Genomic DNA, 25,636 nt, shown 5'->3' on the forward strand with positions numbered 1-25,636 from the left:
AATTGATCTAGATAAGTACAAATTGCTGTTTACTTGAATGCAGTATAATAAATTTTTAATACGCTGATATCGTCCAGACACGATTGCTGCGATTTGACCAAGCTTCCTGCAACGTCTGATGACACTGGTCAAAATGGTGCCCTAGTTGGCGTTTGCGAAGCTGAGTTTTTTAACAAGTTTCCTCGAAACGGCGTTCAAAATGATCTGGAGCAGATCCTTACGTATACGTCGTGATCTTAGCATATGTATATGTTAGCAAGAATGCGCAAAGATGCGCTTGTCAGTGACAATGTATTTGTGTACACGTGCGGTGGTAAACGGACGCTCAAATGAGAAGAGTCCAGTGCGTCTGTGTAAACATCAGCTGACGGGTGAGTACTTTGAACGCTTTCGCGTGGAATCGCGCGAACTTTTGTGACCGCGATCGCCGAAAGTCGTGTCGGACGTCTTTCTCACAGCTATTTCCTGTTTCTTGCGTGTCTAGATTTCGCAAATCACTCACTTGATTGACTCTATGTCATCAATGACTACAATCTCATCTTGCCTTCAACAGGCAAACGTAAGTAAAAATTTCCGTTGTTTCGTGAGCATGCATCTTTGCTCGCGTGTCATGTCGAGCGTTATTTTGCGCAGGTATTGTTGCAAACAGCCAAGCAGCAGCCTGGGAAGTTAAGTCGTGAACATCGCAAAGAAAAATAGTGAGTGTGTCGCTTAGCCTGTTCTTTTACGCGTACCCGTATTGTTGCCGGCCTTAACGCTAAACTTTCGGTTTCGTTGCAGCCCATCGTTGCAACAGAAGCTGACTGAACTGTATTTGTCCGAATGCAATTTTAATCTGAGGAACAAGGTTAGTTTCGCTATCTCACTTCGATACTGCTCACCGTTATCTCGCTCACTGTTCACCCGTATCCTTCGCCGTGGCTTACGCGCAGAATTTATACAATGGCTCAAATCTCCTGGGAAAGCTTGTGTCCAAGGAGAAATTGAATTGCCTCGTCCTGAACCTCTATGCCGGCAACGAAGGCTACTCGCTCATGCTGAAAACCAGGAATGGCACAGAAACAGAAACTATTCGCCTGCCTTACGAGGTGAGTTACTCTAAAGCGCCCACCCGTAGCCATCGAGTCGGGAACGGGCTCGGGAAATGCATGTTTGGCTTGTGTTCTTGCCTTGTTTCGGTAATCATTTCCTCGTTTCACATTGCTCCAGGAAAGTGAACTGTTGCAGTACATCGACAGTGAAGAGGTAAGTTCCTAGTGGTGTTGTCAGATTGTTTTGAAGTTCTTTCGTAACCAAAGAGCGCTGTCTGAACTGTACTGCTCATACAAGAGTGCATGAAACATAAACAGAGCGATGTTCTAAGGACAAAACCGCATTTGTGCGCGACATTGCGAGCTCGTACAAATGAAGTGTGCCCACGGCTGTGCACTAAAATTATATGTTTGCATTTCTATGCGCTTCAAAGCAATGAATGCTAGAAAGGCAATATGCAGTTAGATCACAGAATGGTGCACCATTGACCAGGAGACCTTCTTGGTCCTGTGGTGAATTTATTTTTTATAATCTTTTTCTCAACATGAACTACCACATAAAAAAGACATGCACATATACCCTTTCTCTCTCTCTCTCTCTCTCTCTCTCTCTCACACGCACACACAGAAATAACTTTAAAATAAATAAAATACATGCATGCCACCTGCATAACTAATTTTTTTTATCAGAACCATGTAATCTAGTATATTTTATGACACTAATATTTTTGCTCCCTCTGTCTGTATGGTGCCCTTTATTCAAACCAACTTTCACTCAATTTTATATGATACATGGTCGACAACTTATCTGTCATGCCATGCACGAATGAGTAAGCAGCCTGAGAAAATCTATGTGCCTTCCGCATAACTCATAGATAGCATTAAAGTTAGTTAGTGGAGACTTTTCAAAGCAAAGATGCAATTCAGTAGTCGCCCACAGTTGACAATATTTGTCTACGCAGGTGTCCTGACGTATAATTGCAAATTTATATAGTGCCCTACAAATATTTTTTCCAGTCACTTCTATTTGCAGAAGCCATGTTCCATTTTGTTGCCGAGGCGAGCTAGAAAACTTGCATAGTAAGGTGTCTGCAGCATATCTGGTGAAAAAAAAAAAATTGAAGTTCATTTCGTTTGAAAAAAAGTTGTCATTTATTCATGCGTGAAGTATGGTGCTTATTTGACAAATGCAAAAAAAAAAAGTTCACTGAGGCCCAACTTTCTCTGTATTTGTAAAAGCCTGTTTTTTTTTCTATAAATTATATATACTCTAACAAGTGGATATTTCAGCTGTTTCATGGAATTTATTGTCTGTGAATAATTGTTTCACTTTCACCATAGAGCTATTTGTGAAACATCGGGAATAACATGATTTAAATGGCGTACTCTTTACTTCTTCATTGCCCCCAGCTTTGGCAACTATTCAGCATTTTGCGTGCACAGTTTGCTCTTGTCAAACGTAATAACAGCGGCTGTAGAGTAGCAACTCGATATTCGGATGAATTAACTAAGCTTTGTTGCTCTTCTTCGTTTCTTTTGCACGCTGAAGCTTCCACCAATCCTTGTTGACCTTTTGGAAAGATCTCAGGTATGCCATGTCTTCTTACTTTGCCCATACGAATTGGCTTGGAAGTTCAAGTGCACACAAATTTCCCCTTCATGATTTGTGCATTTACTGTGTGGCATGCCCTTTTCCTAGGCACCAGTTTTCTACAGCGGCTGCATAGTTGTTGAAGTACGGGACCACAGGAGGTGCTTACCAACAATGGGCACATTTGCCACGCATTATGTGCTCCTAAAACCGACAACTCAGGTGAGTTTGAGCACCTGGCACGCAAGACTACTAATGTTAGAGAATGTAGCTATGTGCATGCCTCAGTGGGCATGCTATGGACCCCACGCTTTGTCCCTATATTTAGGATGTGCTCATTTGGATGATTGAAGATCATCTATTTTGTGGTTATTGTGATACTTTGCACCACATGCACTGTGTTTTCTGTTTAAAACATATTAAACCTAGACATCTAATATTAACGCTTGTATTCCCACCTTTGTATTGTTCTTTGCCAAGTTTGCTCAATCAGCTCATAAACGTTAAAATGAACTCTCAAGATGTCCTCAATTGTTGGATTGTCCTTGTTAGCCCCCTAGCAAAAATTGAAGGATGTGATCTTCTCGATGACGGTACTTTTAAAAACCAGGCTTGCTTTCAGTATTTTTCAAATCCAAAAGTTTATACCACCTGTTAATAACCCGTTTCTGCGGTCTCACAACCTCTCACTGTTGTTCAGCATAGTGCACCAAGGCACTTATCCACTAGTACAGGTGATGCTGCCTTCATGTTTAAACATCTTTCTGCACTTAACCTAGGGGTCCAGGAAGTGCGATTTTCATGATTGTTAAACCGAAGTTCATCATATTGAAACTCAGTTTCATACATGTAACTCAAATACTTGACCCTCATCATACTTGCATGGCACACTATATTGTCCCCATTGTACTTGCCACGTCTTGGCACAATGATTGAAGTACTATAGATCATGAAATTGATTCTGAAATGGAAACTCAGAACTTTCTGTGTAATGAAACGTCGTGCATTAAAATATGTACTCAACTGAAATTAGAGAGTGCCCTCCCATGCACTCCTCCTGGTTCATTGTGAAGCACCTTCAGGGTGGTAATAATTTAATAATCGAGCCAACTTTGGACATGACTGACTAAGTGTGACACTATAGAGTTAATGCCTCAGTAACTAAATTTATACAGGCAACTGCTTATGCCATGTCTCTTATTTAATTCCGCAAGCTTAGCCGTGACTCGAATGCACACCGAGAGGCTCGAGATGATGCGTTTGCAGTCTGTGCTCTGCGACGTGGGCCTGGTGGCGCGTGGCGATGGCCACTCGTGGAGTCTTGAGGATAAGCTCTACCTGGAAGCGGCACTGGTCATGGCCACTGCCGAGCCACTCTGCCTGGAGCCCACAGTGGGTGTGGCCGTTGTCTCCAACTGGCTGCAGCACAAGAAGGCTCGCCTCAGCAACCACATGATCAGCAGGTGCTTAGCTCTTTGAATTATCATACAGCCACTGGCTATGATAATTTTAGTAACACATGCGGAAATTTGTAGTCATGACTTCACATTATACTCTTGAGAGATAAGAACAAGTGATCATTGCGATACACGTGCCTTGTCCATCATTTAAGTGGCAATTCAGGCTTGTTAACGATCTATCTTTGGCAGTAATGCCAATTGTGTCCTGTAATTTCTGTTCTTGCCTTCGTCCGGAATATACTACATCTACCTTGTTCGTGTCTGGTATGTCACAGTGCACTTAGCAATGGCGACGTCCAAAAACTAGTGTCACGTTGCAGCGTCAGTATTTTGGGTCTTTCATAGTTTGATAAGTATTGTCTCAGCTGAAGGCGTTGACGCCTTTTTCCAGAATGGCCTCATGATTAATTAGCCTTGCGCACTCATGGCAAGCCCTAACCTTCGCAGTCCAGGGAAAAATTAAAGTCAGCTCATTTGTATGATGGTGCATAGTCATTAAACTTGGCACTCACACTTTGTGGCGAAACTCTACTGGTGCACCCGTTTCTATGACAAACTGTTACGTGCTCTCTTTATGATGACAAGGGCACAGCAGATTTCTTTGATAATTTGCCAAGCATGCAAAGCTAGGATAATGCTTGATGAATGTGTTCCATAATGCGTGCACATCGTTTTTATTTTTTAGCTCATTTGGTTTAATCATCTCCATATGTCTATTTGCCCAATTCGCACATTCACACTGTCTGTCTCTTCGAGTGAGGGTTAATGAAGCAGAAGTTAATAAGTCAGAGTTCTATAACACAATCTTGCGCATTTTAAAGCATACTTCCTGGTGGTATGAAGGTATCTAGATGGACACTGTAACTGCCTGTGCCATACTTTTATGTCTTGTTCTAGGATGGCAAAGAAACACAGCCAAGTGGCCATCAATCGTCGGAAAAAGCTGGAGCAGTGTGCGACACCACCATACCTGAGGGCGCACGACTTCATCACGCAGTACCGCAAGAGGGTACCAGCACCGACACCGCTGCCAACCATGCCTTCCAAACAGGTGCAGTGGGCTGAGGCCTGTGTTATGCCCATCGTTTGTGAGCGTTGTGTAGACTGTGAAATGCTACATGTTTCTGAGCACGGTGTACCAATGTTTCTCAGCAAAAATGAGCAACCTGAAAGAGATTGAAAATTAGAAAACAGTCTCTTTGAGCATACGTCATGGTTTATCTTCTGAGAATATTAATATATTTTGTTTCCTGCAAAGGATGGACATCTTTTAATGTATTCTGGTAGCAAGTATGCCCCCAAGAAGTCTTAATACTGAAATATATGCCCAAAAAAACAAAAGGAATGAAATGAAGACTTGTTTATCCACAATTGTCAAATTAATATTGATCTACAATTTCTTTCTTCTGTTTTTACTCCTGAATAAAAAAAAAGCTGAATAACAATGCCTGTGGTAATGAAGGCGATTTTTGTACATCACAGGCAATTTCACATTGTTAATGCTAACCCGATTGCTTTTGAAATAACCTGGCATAAGACACCTTCACAGCTTGCGGTCAGGCTTTTAGTTTCTGATGGGCAGCATTACAGGAGCTGAATTGTTGGCTTTTAAACCTTCTAGGTAATGACGTTGTTCATTTAGACAGAATGTCACTCCAACCATTGACGAGCCTTCAAAAGGGAAAGGACTTGAATTGAATTGTTATAAGTGTTGTCCCTGCTTTGTAGGTATATACAAAATAAATTGAACAAGTTGCTTGTCAGGGTTCTTATACATGTTCATTATCTTGCAGGCTGATATCTGGGTGCAGAAAAGGGCGGCAATGCCAGTGCCCCAAAAGATTGAGGTAATTACATTCTGGGCTCACATACATAGTGTTGTGTTGTTTTCAATTCTAGTGTTTCCTCTTTGTTTGATGATGACTTAGTACTTGCATTCCACTTTACTCATCACTGGCCCGAGACACCAGTAAAGGAGTAAAGGACCAGTAAAGGTGGTATTGTTGCGCAATAGCTTTCCAAGCCTATTCACTGAACTGCTTTTTCTATTTATTTTGCACAGTTACAGTTTTCAGTGGTGACAGTTTCATAGTAGACAGAATATCTAGCCGTCATTTTCTACACACAGCCAAGAAAATATGGTGAATTACTTTTTAGAATAAATGTAGCTGCCAACAGTGTAGTCTAGCTTGTTTGACTGGCTCCCCTCACGAGTCCCTTCTGGTGTGTTCACTAAAAATTAGTTGTTGTTGTTGTTGTTTTTACACAGCGGAGAACATTTGCAGATCCCACAGTGAACAGCCAAATGCTGACAAGACCATTTCTTTTACGCTTATATTCCCATGTCGTTATAATGACACCTTGTGATCTATGTATTTACTTTTGACAGCTTAGGAAAAAAGAATTGCAAACACTGCCTTTTTGAATTCAGTGAATCATGCTTCTTTAAGCAGTTCGTTTGCCCCCCACTCCGTCATCCTGACATGGAGACTGGACAAATGACTTAGTACTGAAGAAGCTACAGATAAGCCTTTCTTCAAATTCTGTGACTTTACTTGCACATGTGAAAACGTAGTTAATGCTACCAAATGCCTTGAGCTCCATTCTGAAGAGAGCAGATACTGACAGGTGTCATTAACAGATGTCACCTCTTTTATTAAAATGAATCGGATGTTGCCTGTACAGTGATTATCAAATACGTGCAGTTGCATTTTTACCACCAATTCCCTAGGCTGTGTGCATGGATGGTCTTGTTATAACATTGTCCTGTTTCTACCACTAATATTTGCACCTTTATCAGCTTACAATTACGAGATGTTGAAGTGAGAAAGAATGAGTTAGGCCATCACTCCAAAGAAGACACCAAACAACACATCCTGGCTGAAACTCTTGTCTTTCTTGGCCAGGACCGTGTCTCTTGTAAATGCATTGTGTGAGCAGTTTTTGCAGCAACAGCACTTTAACAGTGTCACATGTTTGGGACAAGGAGTGCTTGGCTTTGTCACTGAAGTTTGTATGGAAGGGGCCGATGTGCTGCGTAGAAGGAGAGTGAGCACAGCAGCGATAAGCAGTACTACAGTCAAGAAAGTGATGCCGTAGCATTGTGATGAAGAGGTTCGGGTTACAATATATACAAAATGTGCCATTACTCACATATGAGGCTGAAACTTGGAGAATAACAAGGAAACCCATGAAGAAGTTGAGGACCAACCACGCAGCGTGTGACAAAATGGAAGATGATAGGTGTAACATTAAGAGATCGAAAGACAGCAGAATGAATCAGAAAACAAACAGGGATAGCCACTATTCTGGCACACTGCAGCGTAAGAAAACACACAACGGATGGAACACGAACAACGACGAGCGCTAAACTTGCAACAACCTTTATTGGAAAAATTGCACCTATATTTATGCTGTCTGACGAGGACGTCTTGTAGCTGCTAAGCGAAAATATTCTTGTAGGTGCTAAGCGAAAAAAATTTACCTGCGCGGGCCACATAATGCAAAGGGTAGACAGCTGGTCATCAATTAATCTCGCTGAATCTATATGAAGCGATATGAAACACAGCTGAGGACGGCAGCGAGTTGGATGGGGTGACGAAATCGAGAAGCTCGCATGAATAAAATGGAACCTGCTCGCACTAGCCAGTGTAAATCGGAAATCACTGGGACAGTCCTTTGTCTTGAAGTGGACATAGAATAGGTTGACGGTGATGATGTTTCCTCGGCCATGGTCACAGTAGTATATTTACGATGGGCCTTCATCGGTGCATGTGCTCGTGCAGGTGGAAAAACTGGCACGCGTCAAGGAATCCTCCGCGCCAACAATGGACAACACACCGCTGGTGGTGCAGGAGTTTGTACTGGAAACGGAGCCTAACACGGGCAAGCTAACCCGTGTAACCATCCTCCAAAGGCCCACCGACGAACAGTTCTTCGGCCGTCTCTACGTTGATCGGGAAGGGAACAACAAGGGCACTAGCTGCGAGTGAGTGTTGGCGCTTTTGGGGAACCCGTGGCAGATGGCGTACCGCCATCATGGGGCATTTGCATAGGTGCACGCAGAGTTCTCAATTAGGAGGGGTTTACCGCAGCGCCTCCCCGTGCTTCTCGACCCCATCCCATAGAAGCCTTATGATCAGAATGCAGGGCGCTTCCCGACCCCCCCCCCCCCCCACACACACACTTGGTGTGCCCACCTATGGGCACTTGCCAAGAATTGTGTGGTCGATATGAAAGAGAATGCACCAAAAAAAAAGAGAGAGAGAGAGAAAAGAAGTTCAGATTGTGGTAATCTTGACGATTCTGTTGTTTTTTTTTCTTCAGTGGTTGGAGCTATGGTTTGCCTACCCAATCACCACAATAGGCGTGTTACAAGCGGTGGATGATAACAAAGAAATGAAATGGAGTGTTGTTGCATTATGATGACCTCCTCCTTTTTATGGTTCAAAATTTCAGTAATAAGAAATAATAGCTTGGTTTGTTATTTTTAAGGTGCATTTTAAACCACTTCTAACAAACATTTAAACCCTGCCAAGGGAAAGTGTTAGAATAAAAAAATATGTGCTGAACTTAAGAGGAAGCTTGTTCTGTTTTGTTGCTGCTATGTAGTACTGAGGAGCCAAAGGCCCATACGAGACCACACAGCGGTGTTGATGAATTTACCGTGAATGGTGTAGGAGCCCTTACAAAGACGTTTTTGGCAATTAACTATCGCATTTGCATATTATGTGATCATAGCGCTTTGCATTCTCATTGGTAGCTGTATTAATTTCTGGGGGAGAATCCTGTTTATAGAGTCGTTCAGGTGGCTTGATTAGTTTATCATGGTACGCTTTGTTGTTTGTCTTTTAAAAAACCAAGAATTTGTGGCAGTCTGCCTCTAACCATGGTCTCCGAGAAAAGTACAGCATTTTCGTTTTGGGCACTGTGGATTTTTTTATGTGCATTTGTGAAGTGTTTAGTGGGGCTATTGCTCTGATAACCCTTGATACATTTTGTGGCTTGCAGATTCAACCTTGGCAGTCAAGCCAACGTTACCAGGTATGTACAAACTATAAAATGCCTTGAATTTTGCCCAACGATGTTCATTAGATCATGTTGCAAAAATAATGCACCATAGTTGCCCGCCATTAGTAGAGTATTACAATTTATTTATTAAGTGGTAACTAGTCACAGTTGAAGACCATTGCTCCAGCTGCTATACCCATCCAAAAAGTTTATGTGGCAACAGCACTGCCGGTGCATAGGCTATAATAATACACTCAAACCTCGATATAACGAACACGGATATTACGAATTATCGGCTATAACGAAGTAAATGAAGAATAGTTTTGTCATATATACAGGGTTACAAATATACGTTTATAACGAATTTTCGGATATAACGAATTTATTTTCGTGTCAGATGCGACTTTCTTATAATGAGGTTTGAGTGTATTCAACGGCTGGACGTTGGCCCCACTATCACGACTACCATATACGGTCAACTATCGATATTACAAAGCCATACTTGTACAGTTAAAACTCGATTTAACGAAACCCGATTCTACGAATTTCCCGTTCTAATGAAGAATTTTTCATTCCCCGGCACTCATTACTAGGGTTCAATGTTCTCATCAACCTGAATTAGTGAAACAAACTTCGCACCCAGCCCGATTTAACAAAGTATTTCCTAAAATAAAAGAGTAGAAAAAGCAGTGATGACCGGTTTTTATTTCAAGTGTTTGTTCCAATGCCGTCGCATTAAAATAGCTAGCCACCCTAGTCACAACCTTAGCTTTATTGTGATGAGGACGAACACTGCTCCCATGCGTGGAAAATGAACTCGGAAGTCGGCAGAGCTCTTACGTACCAATTGGTGCTAAGGGCACCTGTGGGATTGGTGTTCCTGTAAGTGCTCCCACAGGAACACTACAATAGTCTCCTTTATTATTTCATAGTTTATGCGACAGATGGCACTGATTGTCTCCTCGCAACTTCCTTGCTCAGCCTGCTCGCTCTAGTCGCTGCATTCGTTCTTCCCGTCTTTGTATATCGGCAGCCATATATAAACAGTCACTTAGATTCATCAATATCGATGAAGAGGTTAGAAAATATTTTAAGGACCCATGTTCGTCCACTGGCTTAGCAGTTGGGATGCCTTCGTTTGAGATAAGTCATGATCATATACAATTCCCACTTCAGGTACCTGGACCAGTTCCGAGAGATTTTCACCGAGGAGGGCCGCAAGGCTGTGAAGATCACCCACCTCGTTCCTGGCAAACCACCAGTGGTCCTTGACCCCCAGAGCATGTCTGGTGGCTTGGATGAACACTGTGAACCATCGGCAGCAGTGCCAACCATGAAGGCACAAGAACAGCTCAGTGAATCACCACCTGTGCTAGCTACTGCTGAGAACAGGTTCGCACAAAGTTCACATGCATGTTGTGCAAGGTGTACCAGTGCAAGGCATACCATTTTGTTTTTTTTACACTGGCGGCGACTGGGCTGGGGTGCTTCAGCTACCAGTCATCAACACACTAGTCATCACTGTGTGACATTGCCTCATGGCTCCAAGGGGCCATTGTTTTCCTGGGGAAAACGTGACCCTTGGAGTGGCAAAATACTGGACACAACAATCCAGCATCTCCGATTACTAGGCTTGTGTGAATAGTAAATTTTAGGTCAGAAGCGAATTCGAAGCGAATAGTGATTTTGTCGAAGTGAATTTCGAAGCGAATTCGAATAGTTTATATCACATTTTAGAAATAAATATGAGCATACTTGTCATAACCCAACTAACCAGCGCAATATTTTTAAAGTTGAAACAAGACATATGCATATGTCATTCTTTTTGGTTCGAAGGGAAGTGGAACCAACTTTGAGTAGTAGCAGGATTTGACTTTCGGTAGAACGCAAGTGATAACCTGTAAAATATGTTACATTTTAAAATTTACTATATATAGAGCATACAAGCCGGTATATAGAGCAAACAAGCTTTTAAACTTAAAAAATGATGAATCGATGTGAGGGTAATACAGTAAAACCTAATTAATTCAAACTCGGTTATTTCTAAATCCCGCACAATTAGAAGGATTTCTGCGGCCCCGTATTTTGCAATGTAAATTTGAAGTGGCAGTCAGTACCAGCCCAGTTAATTCGAAAACATTGGGTGCCATGTGCCCATTTCCCGATCCCGATTTAGCCGCAAATCCACAGAAACGATGGCCTTAGGAGCCACAAGGCAATGCACTGTAGCGATACTAATGAGTGACAAGTGAAGCATCCCAGCCTCGCTGCTGCCAGTGCAAGAAAAAAACAAAACAAAAGGTAGTCAGCTGGAATGTGCGCCTGCGGAAAAGAAGACGTGCTTCACTGCAATACAGCGGTGACACGCGGGCAGCATGACGCATCCTTCTCTCAATGTCAGCGCGTCATGATTTACCCATTCTTTCTGGGAAAATAGAGAAATTAATAAAGGGAGGTCTGACGGAATTTGCTATGTATGCGAACCTCCGATTGGTGGTTGTTCCAGCAATTAGCGCACTTGCGCTGCTGGCGGAGTACTTGCCTGCAACACCTACTTCGAAAACTCAGTTAAAAAACTTCAATGATAATCTTTTCCACCTAGAACGCATCGCGAATTCCGTCACACTGGTCATTATTAAATTCTTTATTTTACCAGAAGGATTGGGCGAATGGTCGCATCATAACGCGCTGACGCTGCGAGGAGCAGGTGACATGCTGCCTGCGTGTCACCACTGTGTTGCAGCAAAGCATGTCTTTTTTCTCGCAGGCGCGCATTTCAGTTGACCGCGAGACCATTTTTTTTTTCCTTTTCTTTTTCTTGCGCTGGCAGCAGCGAGGCCCGCCGTTTCCCCGGTTTAGCGGCAAAATTGGGGCCAGGTATTGCTGGAAAACATAACCCTTGTAGCCGCAAACTAGCAGTCACAGAAAACAACCACCTCTGATTACTTCCAGTAATTCAAAGTTCCTTGCATCCCGCTTTTTGTATGTTTGGTTAATTCGAAAACCCGCTTAAATTTTTCAGAGTCCCAGTGACTTTGAATTAACGAGGTTTTACTTCATGTTTATTTAACCTTGAAGTGGGGCTTCGCGGCAGTGCGAATTTCTTTTGGGAAGATGTATTCACGGTATAGCACACCTTCACTGCAGTGAAACCACCTTTACAGGGGATTACATGCGGTTTATATAGCATGTCTATTCGTTCATTTCGAATGCTTCGAAATTTCCTAGAATTTCAATTAGTTTCGAAGCGAATTCGAATACTGTAATATTCGTTCGAATATTTGAAGTGCTCGAATATTCGCACAAGCCTATTGATTACTTTCAGTTATTCGAAGTTTCCTGTATCCTATTTTTTCGTGCGTTCTGTTAATAAAAAAACCCACTTAATTTGAAGATCTTTTTGTGGACCCGGTGACTTCAAATTAAAAAGGTTTTACTGTATGTTCACCAACATATACTATGGATTACCTTACTAATAACAAACATCCAAATTTATAGCCTGCTAATACAATGCTTAGACAGAGATTTAATTTTTCACACTTTTAGAAAAACTTTCGGCACACGACGAACACCCTAAATGCCTGGAACATGGGGCAACACAGCACTAACTGCTGACAAACTGACTCGCATTTATCAGCGCCTTGCTTATTCCACTCAAGACGTTGTCATAGAACACGTGTAGATCAGAAAGGGAGCATAAACAAAGCTACACAACCACAAACACACATCTTTGAGGTCACACCGATTATAAGAAGATATTTCGTCTTACCCCAGGTGATGATATCAACCTCTTTATTTGGTATAGCACTTCGCTAACACACGCATCACCAAAAGTCGCCAAGTGCATCACCAACCTGAAGGATTTATCCATGCACCTTCTCTTCCCTTTCGCAGGAAAGAGCCAGTGAACATAAATATCCTGGAACCCAACCACGGTCACACAGGTGAGAAAAGCCACCTTTATGATGATGCAACAATATTCAATTGATGTGCAGTCAATGGACAATTGAAATAAGAGTGAGTTGGGGCTAGCAAAAACGCATTGTTTCGTTTTTGTTTTCACCAGTGCGTTCTTTTCCAGTTTGTGCACTTACGGTGAGGCCTTGGCAACCAAACAATTAGCAGTGCGAGATAGTGCTCTCGAGTTATTGCTTGGGAGTGCTGCTATATACTTTTTAATTTCTTCTTCGATTTCATTTGTCCATGATAGTACTTTCTTTGCTATAGCCTAGTGCACAGATCACATTTCAAAATGAATATACTAATTATACTCGGGGACAACTTTCTGTGGCAATGAAGGGAAAGCTACGGGGGCGGAGCGTCTGCGCATGTACTGCTACGCGAAGTAGTCCGGTTTGGCGCGCGTCTCGTAATGCCGTGGAGAGTGATGGCTAGTGTTGCATTTCGACGCAAACGCTTATGAGCGTCTAAGATGACGGACGCGTTGCCTTCACGGACGAAACCAGCTCGCCATTGCCGCGCCCGTGTGCAGTCAGGAACAAAGTGCGCATCATGAACACTTTTATGATAAATGCATGCGTACGATACAGCAACAGTGTCAGCTTAGTTGGTGATGTGTTGCACACAACTAGAAATGATCGGCTTTGCACGGCAGCAAATGCTGCTTATCGTCGGAGATTCGGCGATGTGTGTATGCATCGTTTACGTGTGCACACGCATAGGGGAAAGCCGGACGAGTCGTCCGCTCTCCAGCCACAGTCTTTGTGTTCCGCGTCATCGTTTCCAAACACTCCATGCGAGAGAGCCGTAATCTATCCCACGCTTTGCTGGTATCAGCGGCTCTAAAACTTGCAAATGGCGGTTGTCACGCAGTTAAGCGCGCTTCGCAGCAGGTACCGAATGTATTTGCGAGAGCCTGGGCGCGCACCAAAATGCCTGATAATTGTACTGGGAGGCATTAAAGCTACTTCGGACGTGGCTGTGGCGATTTGACCGCTTGAGTGGAATGAAAAAAAGCATTAATTAGTTTTTTCCAACTGCCCGATTTTTCGGACGATTTTGCAGTCCCTAGGGAGTCCGAAAAATCGGACGTTGACCGTACTACACATTATTGACATACTTGAGCGATACCTTAGCCTCCAGTCAAAAAACCAACAATCTTTTTTTTTTATCTTTGCAGTGTGTCCCGATGACGCTACCAGCAAACCAAACCAGGCATCCACTATTTCAAACGCACTGCCAGCGCAGTCACCGGAGGTGGTCAGTCTTCCTAACATCAGCTTATCACAGAATGTTGGCCTGCATAATTTGGTAAGCATGGCTTTTAGATTAAAGTTTGCTTGAACCATTTGTATACCAGAATAAAAACGGTGACTCACAAAACTTGAATGTTCAGGGTACACGAACATTGATTTCAGCATGTTTGTTTCTGACTTCTCCTGTTGTCTGTTGAGGACTGCAACCAATCGTTGGGAACAGTAATCACCCACTCACAGGGCAGCATTTGTGGAGTGCTTTGTTCAGCAGCGTTTCTTGCCATTACTTGATGTAAACTGGTGTACCGTTCACGTTGAACTGATCTCGTTATACTTCTTCTTTTGGTAATGATGAAATGTGGCTCTTCCTCAACTCAAAACGAATTGGTGAAACAGCTGGAGCGCAGCTTAAGCTGACCCTAATACAGATATTGGTATGGCCCATTTCAAGTGCTCCTGCTTAAATGTTGTCCTGTATGTTTTCATACACGTCCTTGTCGTGTTATTAGAACTGAAGACTGGCATTCTGAAAGGAGTAAGCCATTGTGCCCTTCTTATTGTTGTCATGGCGAGGAAGTAATTATCAATGAATAATTAATTAAATTGACTGTAGCACTGTAAATTGAGCAGCTAGCAGTGAGTGACACAAAGTATGGTTATGTGATTCCAACACATCGAAGTAGGCAGGTTGCTTGCACATTCAAGTCACATTCTTTAACTGGTCACTCTCAGAGATGCTTTCACTGTAACATGGCACAGTGCCCAACCAGGCTTCTCAATGAAATGGTAACATTGGCATGCATTGCTTTCTTGCCATGCACTAAAAACACTAATGTATATCTGACGACGCCCCATGCATACTTTTCATTACATTTACTTCTGGTTCATGCAATCAGCGCTTCCAGAAATGACACACCTGTGATAGACAGAAAACACCAGCACATTTCAATGTAGCAATCACTTGGCATCTTTTTAGGCTTCATTGCACATGCATGAGATTGATATTTGAATGTTGAAAAAGAAACTGCCCAGTGATGTTATACAATCAGTATATTTGAAATTTTTTACGTGTGTTAAAGAGGACTTATTACTGTGTTGATCTGGACTCAAGCTGATAGCTTTTGTCGTTTCTAATGCTCATCATTTGTGCAGATGTCTCTGACGGGCGTCAATTTGTCCTCTGCCATTCCTGTGCCTATTTCACTGACCATGGTGCCTGTGACTCAGTCTAGCGTGCTTGTTGGAGCAACTGGAAGCCTGCATGGTCAGGTGTGTGTCTCAGGTGTATGCTGCGCTTTGCATGTATTATTTCCCTCCTGCATGTGTGCATGTATGTGTGTAAGAAATAGCATTAAGGCTGCAAAGATGAAAAATTACCTAGCATTATGCGCCTGTAGCTGTAGCAGCTAGTATAAATGAGGGGAAATTGCCGCACTGCATAAAAATTGAAAATTTTGCTCTTGTACTGCTGTCGCAGTAAGAGAGACGCATGAATCACTGAAATCAGCCGATTTTTTTATACTGCATTGTCAGAGGGGTGCTCTGTTATGTGTGACAGCTTGGGGCATTTTCTTTGTTCACAGTGTCATAAGAAGCATGTTTGCTCTCTTTGCAGATCCAAGACTCATCTGTGCAGAATATTCAGTCTGCAGCGAGTGTAGCACAGACAACAAATGTGGCATCCATGGCACCATCGGCTGTCATTGTGTCCTCTGGTTAGTAATGTAGTAACGTTTTTTTATCTAGGCATGTGTAGATTGATATTGGTGGGATGTTGCAAGTTTTTCACTAGTATTTTGACAGACTTTTGTCTCTGTTAGCTATGCCGTTTTATGTCCTTTATTCACTAGCTGTACCATAATGAATCAAGAACTTGTGTCAAACTGCAATGTAAGAACCATACTTTTGGCCTAATCCTTATGAGTGGGTGGCAAAATAACAATTTATGGGAGACTGTACATTTACATAATAAAGTGTCTAAATTTCATGCTCCTTAAGTTAAACTTATCTCCATTGGCTTAGATGCATTGGCCCAGTTAAATTGTAATTCTTGGAAGAGTGCATGCCTGTGTTTATATACAACATTCAAGGTAGCTCAAGGGCGCTTGTGCAGCTAAGACATTCAAATATGCCTGTATAAAAAAAAATGGCTTAAAGAGCGACATATGTTCTCGTGATTGTTTTGCAATCAGTGACAAAATGGTGAGAGCACACTGCACAGCACAGCACGTGCAGCGAGGCAGTGCAACAGTATACATTACTACATTCGAACTCAAACGCTACGTGTGACGGTGAAAAAGGCAGCATTTCTCATGTGTGCTACAAGAATCCACGTGTCACACATCAAAGGGAATGTCTGTGAATGAGCTATCTTATACACATCATGATATCATGTCAACACATTGTAAATTATATAAGTTCATTGCGAAGTGGCTGTGTAAATGTATTTGTTATAGAAAATTGAGGGTAGCTGCCCCACAGTTGTTGCTGGTACATAGTGGATGTGCTGTCATGTGCAGTCGTCTAGTTTCTCGCTTCCTAGCTTTTTTCCCTGTTATTAATCTGGCATTCCCAGTTTCCTACAGTACTCTCCTAGTGTTCAGGGCAGCTTTTGTCTCGGCAAGTTCTTAGCCTCCCCTACTGTGTGTGTTTGTCTGTCAAACATAAAGGGAAATCACACCTACACAATACAGCAGAGTCTCGTTGGACAGAACCTGAAGGGACAGGAAAAGATGTTCCGTTCAACCCTTTCAGGGTCAGTGACGTCCTCAGCGAACACCTTCAAGATGGTCAATGACGTGCATGTACGTCATCGCTTGTATGTTTAAAAAGCACATTTTTTTCAATCATTTCTCTTACTTCGCATGTGCTGCCACGTTGCGGGAATACGTGGAATTTTTTTCTTGTTCTGATGTCTCTGTTTTGTTTTTTGTTTTGTTTTTTCCTTACTGCAGTGGCGCACTGTCTAGTTTCGGTTTCGTCCTTCGGGTTGTTCCTGCTTCTCGTGCCCACCAAACAGACGGCTGTCTGGTTTAGAATCTCTCAAAGGGTGGCCATTTTGTTACTCTCTCGTTTATTGCTCCCCGGGACATGATAATGCCTGTTTCCCTGCAGGCGCTGACTGACACAAACGATGCCATTGTGGCTCGGTTTCCCGTTTTGGGGACTCGCAAAAGCCGCTTCCGTCTTGTTGGCGATAAGATGAAGGATTATTGTAGGTTTCCAACTTCTTTCTGCTTTCTGGATGCGTGCATAACCATACAGTTTTTCTCAATGCGCTCACCCGCGCAGATCACTTGCGCTATGGAAGTGCACGCAGATTTCTCCGCTGCAAGTGAGTCTAACGGCGATTCCTCCGAATCTCCGCTCGACCGCCGAATCAGAATCTGATTCACTGGATGTCAGGTTGTCATACGAGGAGTCAAGAGTTCAGACTCAAATTTTGATAAGCGAGCGACATCTCAAAAGCGTGCGCAACAAGACAAGGCTGACTTGATCTAAGGTGACTTTTCTTCCTCCATGTTTGCACTTGATGCCACTTGGTGCACTTATCTTCGTACGTCTGTGAACTACACAGATGTTTATTGCAACGGATAATTCTTTAACAGTCATATAAGCTTTCTTTTTAGAATTTTTAGACGAAGTTACAATTTTTTACTGAAATAGATTCACTCGAAAAATTTAAATCGGCAATAAAAAAAATCTACCCTGGCGGGTCGCATTTGGCAAAAAAATTCTACCTTCAGAGGTTTAACAAGAATTCTGTTTGCTGAGGGTGCAAAATTAAAGTACAAAACTAATCATATTAGAGGCAGTTGTTCCATTTAAGCAGCAATTCCGTTTAAGAGATTTCCATTTACTGAGAGTCTACGGTGTGTGTTATGCAGGAGGAATGGTGAACCCAGTGTCAACGGTGCTGAGCCCCGCATCAGGTGTGCTCTCCATGCCGCTGACAGTGGCCACCCTTGGGGCACAAACACTGACAGCCCAATTGGTGGCGCCCACCCTGAAGGCTGCACCTCCACAGGCCGTTCGCAGCACTCCCGCACCTGTCTCTCTGCTCCAGGTAAGGAGATTGTTCCTTTGTCCCGGGACGGTAACAAAGCACCCTTGTAAAACGAAGTTGAACAAGCGGCATTCAACTTGAAAGTGTCACCTGTGTTACCTATGTTAGATTGTACCATCAACTATGCAGTGCCAAAGGTAATGAACTTGTGCCAACAAAAACAAGCGACACCCAAAGCACAGCGACAGCTGTGAGCCCAGTCGTCGCCCATCAAAAATCTGATCTAAGAGGTCCTGTGTTGTCTACTTGTACGTAACTTATCGTACATGCCTGTGTAATTACTAGAGCTGTGCGAATAGCAAAATTTCCGTTGCGAAGTGAATTCGAATATTGAAGTGTGAGTGCGAATCGAATCGAATATTTTTCGAATATTTCTAGAATATTTCTCGAATACTTCGAAGTGAAATTGCTGAAAAAAAAAAGTTGGAGAGGATTCCTAAGCATATTCTTATGAGATAGCAACATGAAAGTGTTTCTTTTTGCTAGGTTGATGAAGCACTGGTGGGGTTGTGTTTCATAGTTGTCTTATCAAGAATGAGGCAATGTAGAGGCTGAATTGTATTTATGTACATGATTTGGTGCAACCAAAGTGTTGCCGACAACACTTTACACGTGACAGGCAAAGATGCCATTTCCTCAGCCTCTCCTCCTCTTTCAACTTCTGTGGAAGCCCAACTGATGTGGCAGACAAGGGTCTGCTCCCTTCAAGTCCGGAGCTCCAAATCTGTCTCATAGACATCGATATATAACATCTGAAATTTTGGATGCTAAAAAGCTTCGGCGTCCGATTTTTCGGACTTCCTGCACAAATTTCAGGTCCAAAACAGCATTAATAAAGCCCCCAACTCTGCCACATCTTTCATCTCCATGTTAAAACCAGCATTTTTTTTTCGTTAATATATTTGCGACCGTAGCGGAGCTTGAAAGGCAGCTTTGCCGCAATACGGGGGTGTGATGAGGTGAAGCATATTGAAAAGCTAAAGACCACTTCCATGGGACGTTGACTGTGTCTTGGCTAAGTTCAACCGTAACGGAGCTTGAAAGACAGCTTTGCTGCAATGCAAGAGTGTAATGAGGTGAATCATATTGAAAATCTGAAGGGGTCACTCTCAATCCGACGTTGACTGTATTTGTCTTCGGGAAGTTCGAATAGTAAAATTCCAGTGCAAATCGAATCGAATAGCAAACACTATTCGAAAAATATTCGAAATTTCGACTATTCGCACACCCCTAGTAATTACTGGTTCTCACACACATTACAGTTTGCACACCATTACATTTGCATCACACATAGTATAAAGTAGAACCCCTCTAATACGATTGTCACTGGACTGTGAGAAAAAAACGTGCAGTAGACGGGAAACGTGTTTTACGAATATGCGGTTAAAATTGGGGAAAAAATGCTGCTACACAATAAAACAGGCAAATTGCACACAGCTCCACCTCAGAAGAATTTATACATCAGCTTATGGCCTAGACAGGACTGGGCAAAGATATTTTGAAATTGTATCGCGATACGATACAAGATACTCAGGCAAGAAGTATTTGAGATACAGATACAAGATACCACAACGCCAATTGTATCCGATACGATACATTCCAATTGTATCTTAAGATACTTCGATACATTCAGAAATTTGTTATTATATATCTTTCTATACGGTAATGTAGCACTAAACGCCGATGCACAAAAATGTTCGCTTGAAAGTTTATTAACTGTGGCCATTTTTGTTTCATTTGAATGTAATGTCTGTTAGTATTGCAAAAGTTTTGTATTTCCTGCTGAAGGTATCTTACTTTCGTTCTGAAACAAGTTATTGGGGTTGCTTTAGCTGCATATCATGACAGCTCTTTATACACTTCGCTGATAACAGTTTTTGCTTGCCGCTTTTGTAATTGGGTGGAGTCGATGCTCTGCTTGTAGACCAGCTAGCGGGATGCGATCTAATCACAAGAACTTCGATAAGAAGCCTCCGCACAATACACAAATGCAGTGGTTAAGTTCTACCTTGCCCGTAAACGTAGCACGGTTTTTGCTACACCCGATCATCGGACAGGTGTACATCAGCGAGTAGCTGGTAGCGACATTCTTTGCGATGCATCGTGTTTACGTAGAGGACATAAAACTGCAATTACTTCTATTTTCTGCATATCTGCTGGCGTAAAGCATTCGTTAGCGACGTGCTCAGTAATGCGCGATCTTTTAACAATTTTTCCTTCATGAGAGAACATCTGCAGCCCAGGAAACGTGTCAGACGTGTTCTATATTTGCACGAAATGCCACAGGACACCACCGCTATTCACACTATATTGCCACTTAAGCCCCGATTACCTGGTGATTAGTAACAGTATAAATATTTTGAGAAGACTAAAAAAGAAAAAACAAATATACCTAAGTAAAATAGAAAAGCAGTTCTGCATCAAACATAGCGAATAAGTATATGAACACGATACAGGCGGCACCCCGAAGAGCTTATAATAATTGTTGCGTTTAACGCGCCACAGAACCCCGATATGATAATGATAGATGCCGTAGTGGAGGGCTCCAAAAATTTCGACCACGTGGTGTTATAAAACTGAAATATAAGCACACGGGCATCGAACTGCGGCGGCCGCGACCTACGGGTTAGCTGTCAAGCACCATAACCATTAGACTATCACTGCGGGTAACCCCTAATAGCTATGAGAATTAGGCATTTAAGGTAAGACCACAGAAAATTCAGTGCCTATGTAAAAGCGTAAACCGGCTCGATGAGACGCTCATTAGAAAAACGGAGCATTTTGTATAACGATGTTTCTCCAATCCATTTGCTAACATCTTTGAGATGGCTGCTAATAATTTACGTTATTATAATGAACACTCAATTTCGCTATTTTACTAAACAGTAAAGAGAATTTTTGTTACTGTATACTGGAAGCACGCGCAGATTATTATATATTTGTTCTCAACGTCGCCTTGACATAACAGTAAACTTAAGTCTGAATATAAGTCTGTGAACAGTAGCAGAAATGATGCAGACAGCTAAAAGTAAGAATAAAGCAGAGATCTCGAGCTTACCTTAACAGCATGTTAAAGACATATTGCCATGAGCAGTCCCGAAAAAAGCAGTACAGAGGCATAGGTAATGTATGGGATGGAAAAGGACAGCTTAGAATGAACTTGTGCTCAAAATCCAATTATGATTTTGAAACTATTGAATAAAAGAAGTAGAGACGTACGCCAAAATAGCTTCTATTAGACGAATGCTTGTTCTGTTAAATACAGCATCGATACCAGTGGTGCTATAGATGTTCGAATCTCGTTTGCATATAAGTCAATCTCATTGCATGTAAACCAAACTTGCATCGACGAGGTCCTTCAAATTGCCAATGTGTGAAAGCCACGAGACGCAAAGCAACCCCCTTTCTTGCTTTCTTCATACTTCGTAACGAAGCACAACGCAAGAGAAACTTCGAGCGGCATCAGAATTTGTGCAAAAGACACTGCGCGCATTGGAATACATGGCATAGGACAGCGGCTAAGAGCCAAGCGCCACAGCACTGACACAACTGAAAAGAAAAAGGAAGAATCCGTGAAAAGAAAATGTCCTCTAGGAGTAGACGTTTGCGCGTTTGTATGTCGGGACGACACAAGCGCCACCACGTGACTCTGCTCCCTCAATAGGGACGCTCAGAGCTCATCCCTGCCCTCGCTGGAAAATTCTGGCGAAAAGATAAAATAATGTCACTGTCTTTAGTTTTAATCTGGTGTTTTAGTGGAAGCAGTATCAGGTTGAGACGCCGAGTTCAACCAACGTTTATTGTTTCGCATCGTGGTGTTGCGATCGCAGTAAGAATCTTAAGATACACTATACATTCATCAATGTATCGGAAATACAGATACTGATACACGTCTCGTGAGACGTATCGCAATACAGATACAAGATACCCGAAGAGTATCTAAGATAGTATCGAAGGTACATGTATCTTCGATAACGCCCAGCACTGGGCCTAGAGAAGACCCTGATGGAAGTCTGGCATACATCCTCAGAATATACAGTGCACCAACCATTCACTGCATATCAGGCTGGCACGTTGCACTCTCGATGTGTGGAGAGGGGATCTAATACATAGGTGTCCGTAGATTCTTTGTTATTGCCGAATGCCACAAACATTACATGCGGGAAAACATATAAGTGAGGAACATATCAGCAGGGATCCACCGTATTCTAGTTAGGCGGTACTTAGGTGGTACTAGTAGCGCAGTGAAAAAAAAAAAAAAATGAAGAGTTGCTAGAAGAAAAACAGTGCATGTGCATTGAAATGCTGTAGTATTCATTATGGTCATACTCCTGCAGGCATCTAGTAGTTTTCCCACATTTCCTACATCTTCTGAATTTTGAAAAGTGTACAACTACAGAATGTGTGTGTGTGTGTGCACACACACATGCGGTTGCAACATGTCAAGTGCTTGAATTGCTGTGGCATGCAAATTCAACATGCCTGTATGGAAAACGCCATGCAGGCTGCAGACTGACTTGTCATGCCCTGGCAGACGAAGCAGCCACTTGCCAAATAAAGAAACAGCACCAACACACTGCACACTTCTTGTTTTAATTGTAGGTTCCTGGGGGCCAGCAGACACTGCCACTAATTGGGACGCTGCCTCGGCAGATGCCTCCAGCTGCATCAAATGTTGTAAACAATGCCACAGGTAAGCATCAGGTCATTTGCCAATGGAAAAAAATAAGAGTGCTTCATGGATGGAGTGTTGGGTTTTCAAGATGCTACACTGGCCATTTAATATTCTGTACTAACTGTTGTCAGGATGCATGCCTATAGGTAGCTCTCATGAGCGGCGGCAGCACTATGCATTTTGGGTAGTCGGCCGAACCACCTATCCGGGAAACGTGTACGGCAGCAGCTCTCGCTGAAACAATGCTGGCGTGATGGTGCCTTGTGCGGATTTGGGCTGTAGCAGTTGCACTCAAAGCGGGGTAGAGAAGTTGCAGTCCAAGGAAGGTAATTGCAGTCTCTCTAATATGTACATGGAGGTGTGGTGCAGTGAGTGCGACAAGACGAAGGAGCAAGTATACTCCATTTCATACGTGAGGTGCAATGCCGTGGAAGCTATGCAAGAAGTTTGGTCTGCAAAATGTGCAAGTCTCACACTTGGATTTCGTCGTCATAAACGTGGCCTCCGCGATTGGCTCTGGCTGCGCCCTACTTGAACTAATCGTGGAGGCCACGATACAAAGCCAAAGAAACGTTAATCGATCCACAATAACCTCTTGGCAACCGTATAAATATAATGGGGTGTGTTTATTTCTAAGACACAAGGCATCATCATTTATTGCTCAGTCTAAAAATGAAAAAATCGCCTTACAGGTGGTAAAATCATTGTACTATTTCTTGGTACAAACACTTATACTGCAAACACTTCCATGGCGTTGCACCTAATGTATGAAAGGGAGTATAAAGCAGCGCCAATGAAAATGGCTCGTGTGTGCAGAATGCACTTTTGCCGCGGTACAGTGCTGTCATGTGGAAAAGTGCACTAAAATTGGGAAAGGGCTACAAGCTGTCGCAGGGACACAGCACATTATGTCACTGAATTCCTGATGTACGCACGCGTGCATGCCTCGTAAAATTACAAGTTCCACTAGGATTGCTGATGTCTAACAATGTTACTAGAGATTATTCACAGCTGTGATGCTGCTGCCCTGATAAAATTATGTATGCCTTTTTCTTTCTTTTTTTTTTAATTACATAGGACCGACGACTGTGCACAATCAGCAGCTGCAAATGGCCCTGCAAAAGCAGCTGCAACTTCAAGCGCACAGCACAGCTCCTCAGCAGTCCAGTGGAGGCAGTGGTGGGGCTGCCGCGAGGCAACGCAGCCGTAAAAAGTCTGGCAAAACGTAGCATCGCTCGAGAGCCATTTCTATAGGTCAACTGCAACAAAATTTTACAATTAGTGTACGATATCGAAGCAATCCTGGCAACTTCAGAGCTGGCAGTCGTGAAATTATGTGATTAACATCCTTCAGATAGTACGCAATGGGGTCGCTAAATGTCATGTGGACTCCATGGCCTCAGAGATTTTCGATGCATATCTGGTGCCACTCATCACAGAGGCCATGCCAGTCCGATTCTTAACTACCTGACCGGTGCATAACTTCTGGCAACAATTTATTGTATTGCCAGTTGTCCTGAATCTGAAATGGGTTTCGACAGTTTAAAATTTTGTTGCAGCTGGCTAATAACACTTGTGATGTTTTTCAAGCAGGCCGTATTTACCTTGTTTATCATCATCATTTTCTTTAGGCAAGCAGGTCCCTCCCATTCATTTCAGGTTCCGGCATCAAAGGCGGCTAGTTTCACGATTTTTCAAAGTCCACTCTAGGTTGCATGCACAACATAATAGCAGCCATACCTTGCTTTTGCTTTGCACGTTACGGCGAAAATGCCATGCATCATCAGCGCACTACTAATCATCAGCGACTACTTCTCAGCTTCAAAGTAGTCACAAAGCACATTATTACATTGTTAGTTTCCTGCATTATGGAAGAGTGTTATCAGTGCCACTAATTTTTTTTAAATACCAGATTTTACAAATGTTTTAAACCTTGCAACTAGATGGACAGTTTTCAGTGCATGTCTGTTGAAACTGGTCGCCAATCACATTGTTAGTTTGTTCCTGCATCTTGAGAAATCGTCCTCCACATTAAGTGTTCACTCCAGGAACACTTTTACACTCGCTGCCCGTCAAACAGTTCCGTAGAATGTGCTGTTTCTTGGCTTCTAAAATGTGACCAGGAAAGTTGTTTAACAAAAGGTGCTGAAAAAAAAAGAAAGCACTGTTTCTGCCTTCATAAACCACTTTCCAATGCTGTACATAGAAACAGATCGTGCCACTCCACAAGTGAGGACATTTTTATGCTGTAGTTAAGATTTCTCTCCCCCCACCCACCTCCCCTCGGTGCATTGTTTTAACTTAACAAGGGATTTCGCACACTTTTTACTATTTCCCTTGCTGCCACCACCCTACAAATCATGTAAAGGTCGTATACCTCGGTCATACCCTGCCCAAAAAGATGTGTGTGTGTGTGGTGGTGACAAAATATGTACATACAAAATGAAATGTGTAAAGAATAGTTTTTAACTTGCATGAAGTGTTCCAAAGCAACTCTTTCCCGTTTTTTTTCTTGAATGTTGCTGTCGTTGAATATGTACATTTCAAATGCGCAGTAAAAGTTGACTCTCACTGAAATGAGGCTTCT

General features: G+C 42.6%; 1 protein-coding gene across 1 annotated transcript; it reads left to right on the top strand.

The window, feature by feature from the left end:
- The first annotated feature begins 119 nt into the window (after nucleotides 1–119).
- LOC119383293 (transcription factor SPT20 homolog) lies at nucleotides 120–25,626 on the top strand. The gene is made up of 21 exons (XM_037651361.2): nucleotides 120–371; nucleotides 485–559; nucleotides 634–698; nucleotides 781–847; nucleotides 933–1,088; nucleotides 1,210–1,245; nucleotides 2,581–2,619; nucleotides 2,731–2,844; nucleotides 3,889–4,085; nucleotides 4,980–5,133; nucleotides 5,876–5,929; nucleotides 7,868–8,070; nucleotides 9,093–9,125; nucleotides 10,269–10,484; nucleotides 12,987–13,036; nucleotides 14,233–14,363; nucleotides 15,461–15,577; nucleotides 15,924–16,023; nucleotides 18,196–18,374; nucleotides 22,977–23,067; nucleotides 24,127–25,626. The coding sequence occupies exons 2-21, from the start codon at nucleotides 515–517 to the stop codon at nucleotides 24,276–24,278; spliced, it is 2,199 nt and encodes a 732-aa protein (XP_037507289.1). The 5' UTR covers nucleotides 120–371; nucleotides 485–514; the 3' UTR covers nucleotides 24,279–25,626.
- Nucleotides 25,627–25,636: the final 10 nt, after the last annotated feature.

The sequence above is a fragment of the Rhipicephalus sanguineus genome, chromosome 2 (assembly GCF_013339695.2).
Source record: "Rhipicephalus sanguineus isolate Rsan-2018 chromosome 2, BIME_Rsan_1.4, whole genome shotgun sequence".
Classification (NCBI taxonomy): Eukaryota; Metazoa; Arthropoda; class Arachnida; order Ixodida; family Ixodidae; genus Rhipicephalus; species Rhipicephalus sanguineus.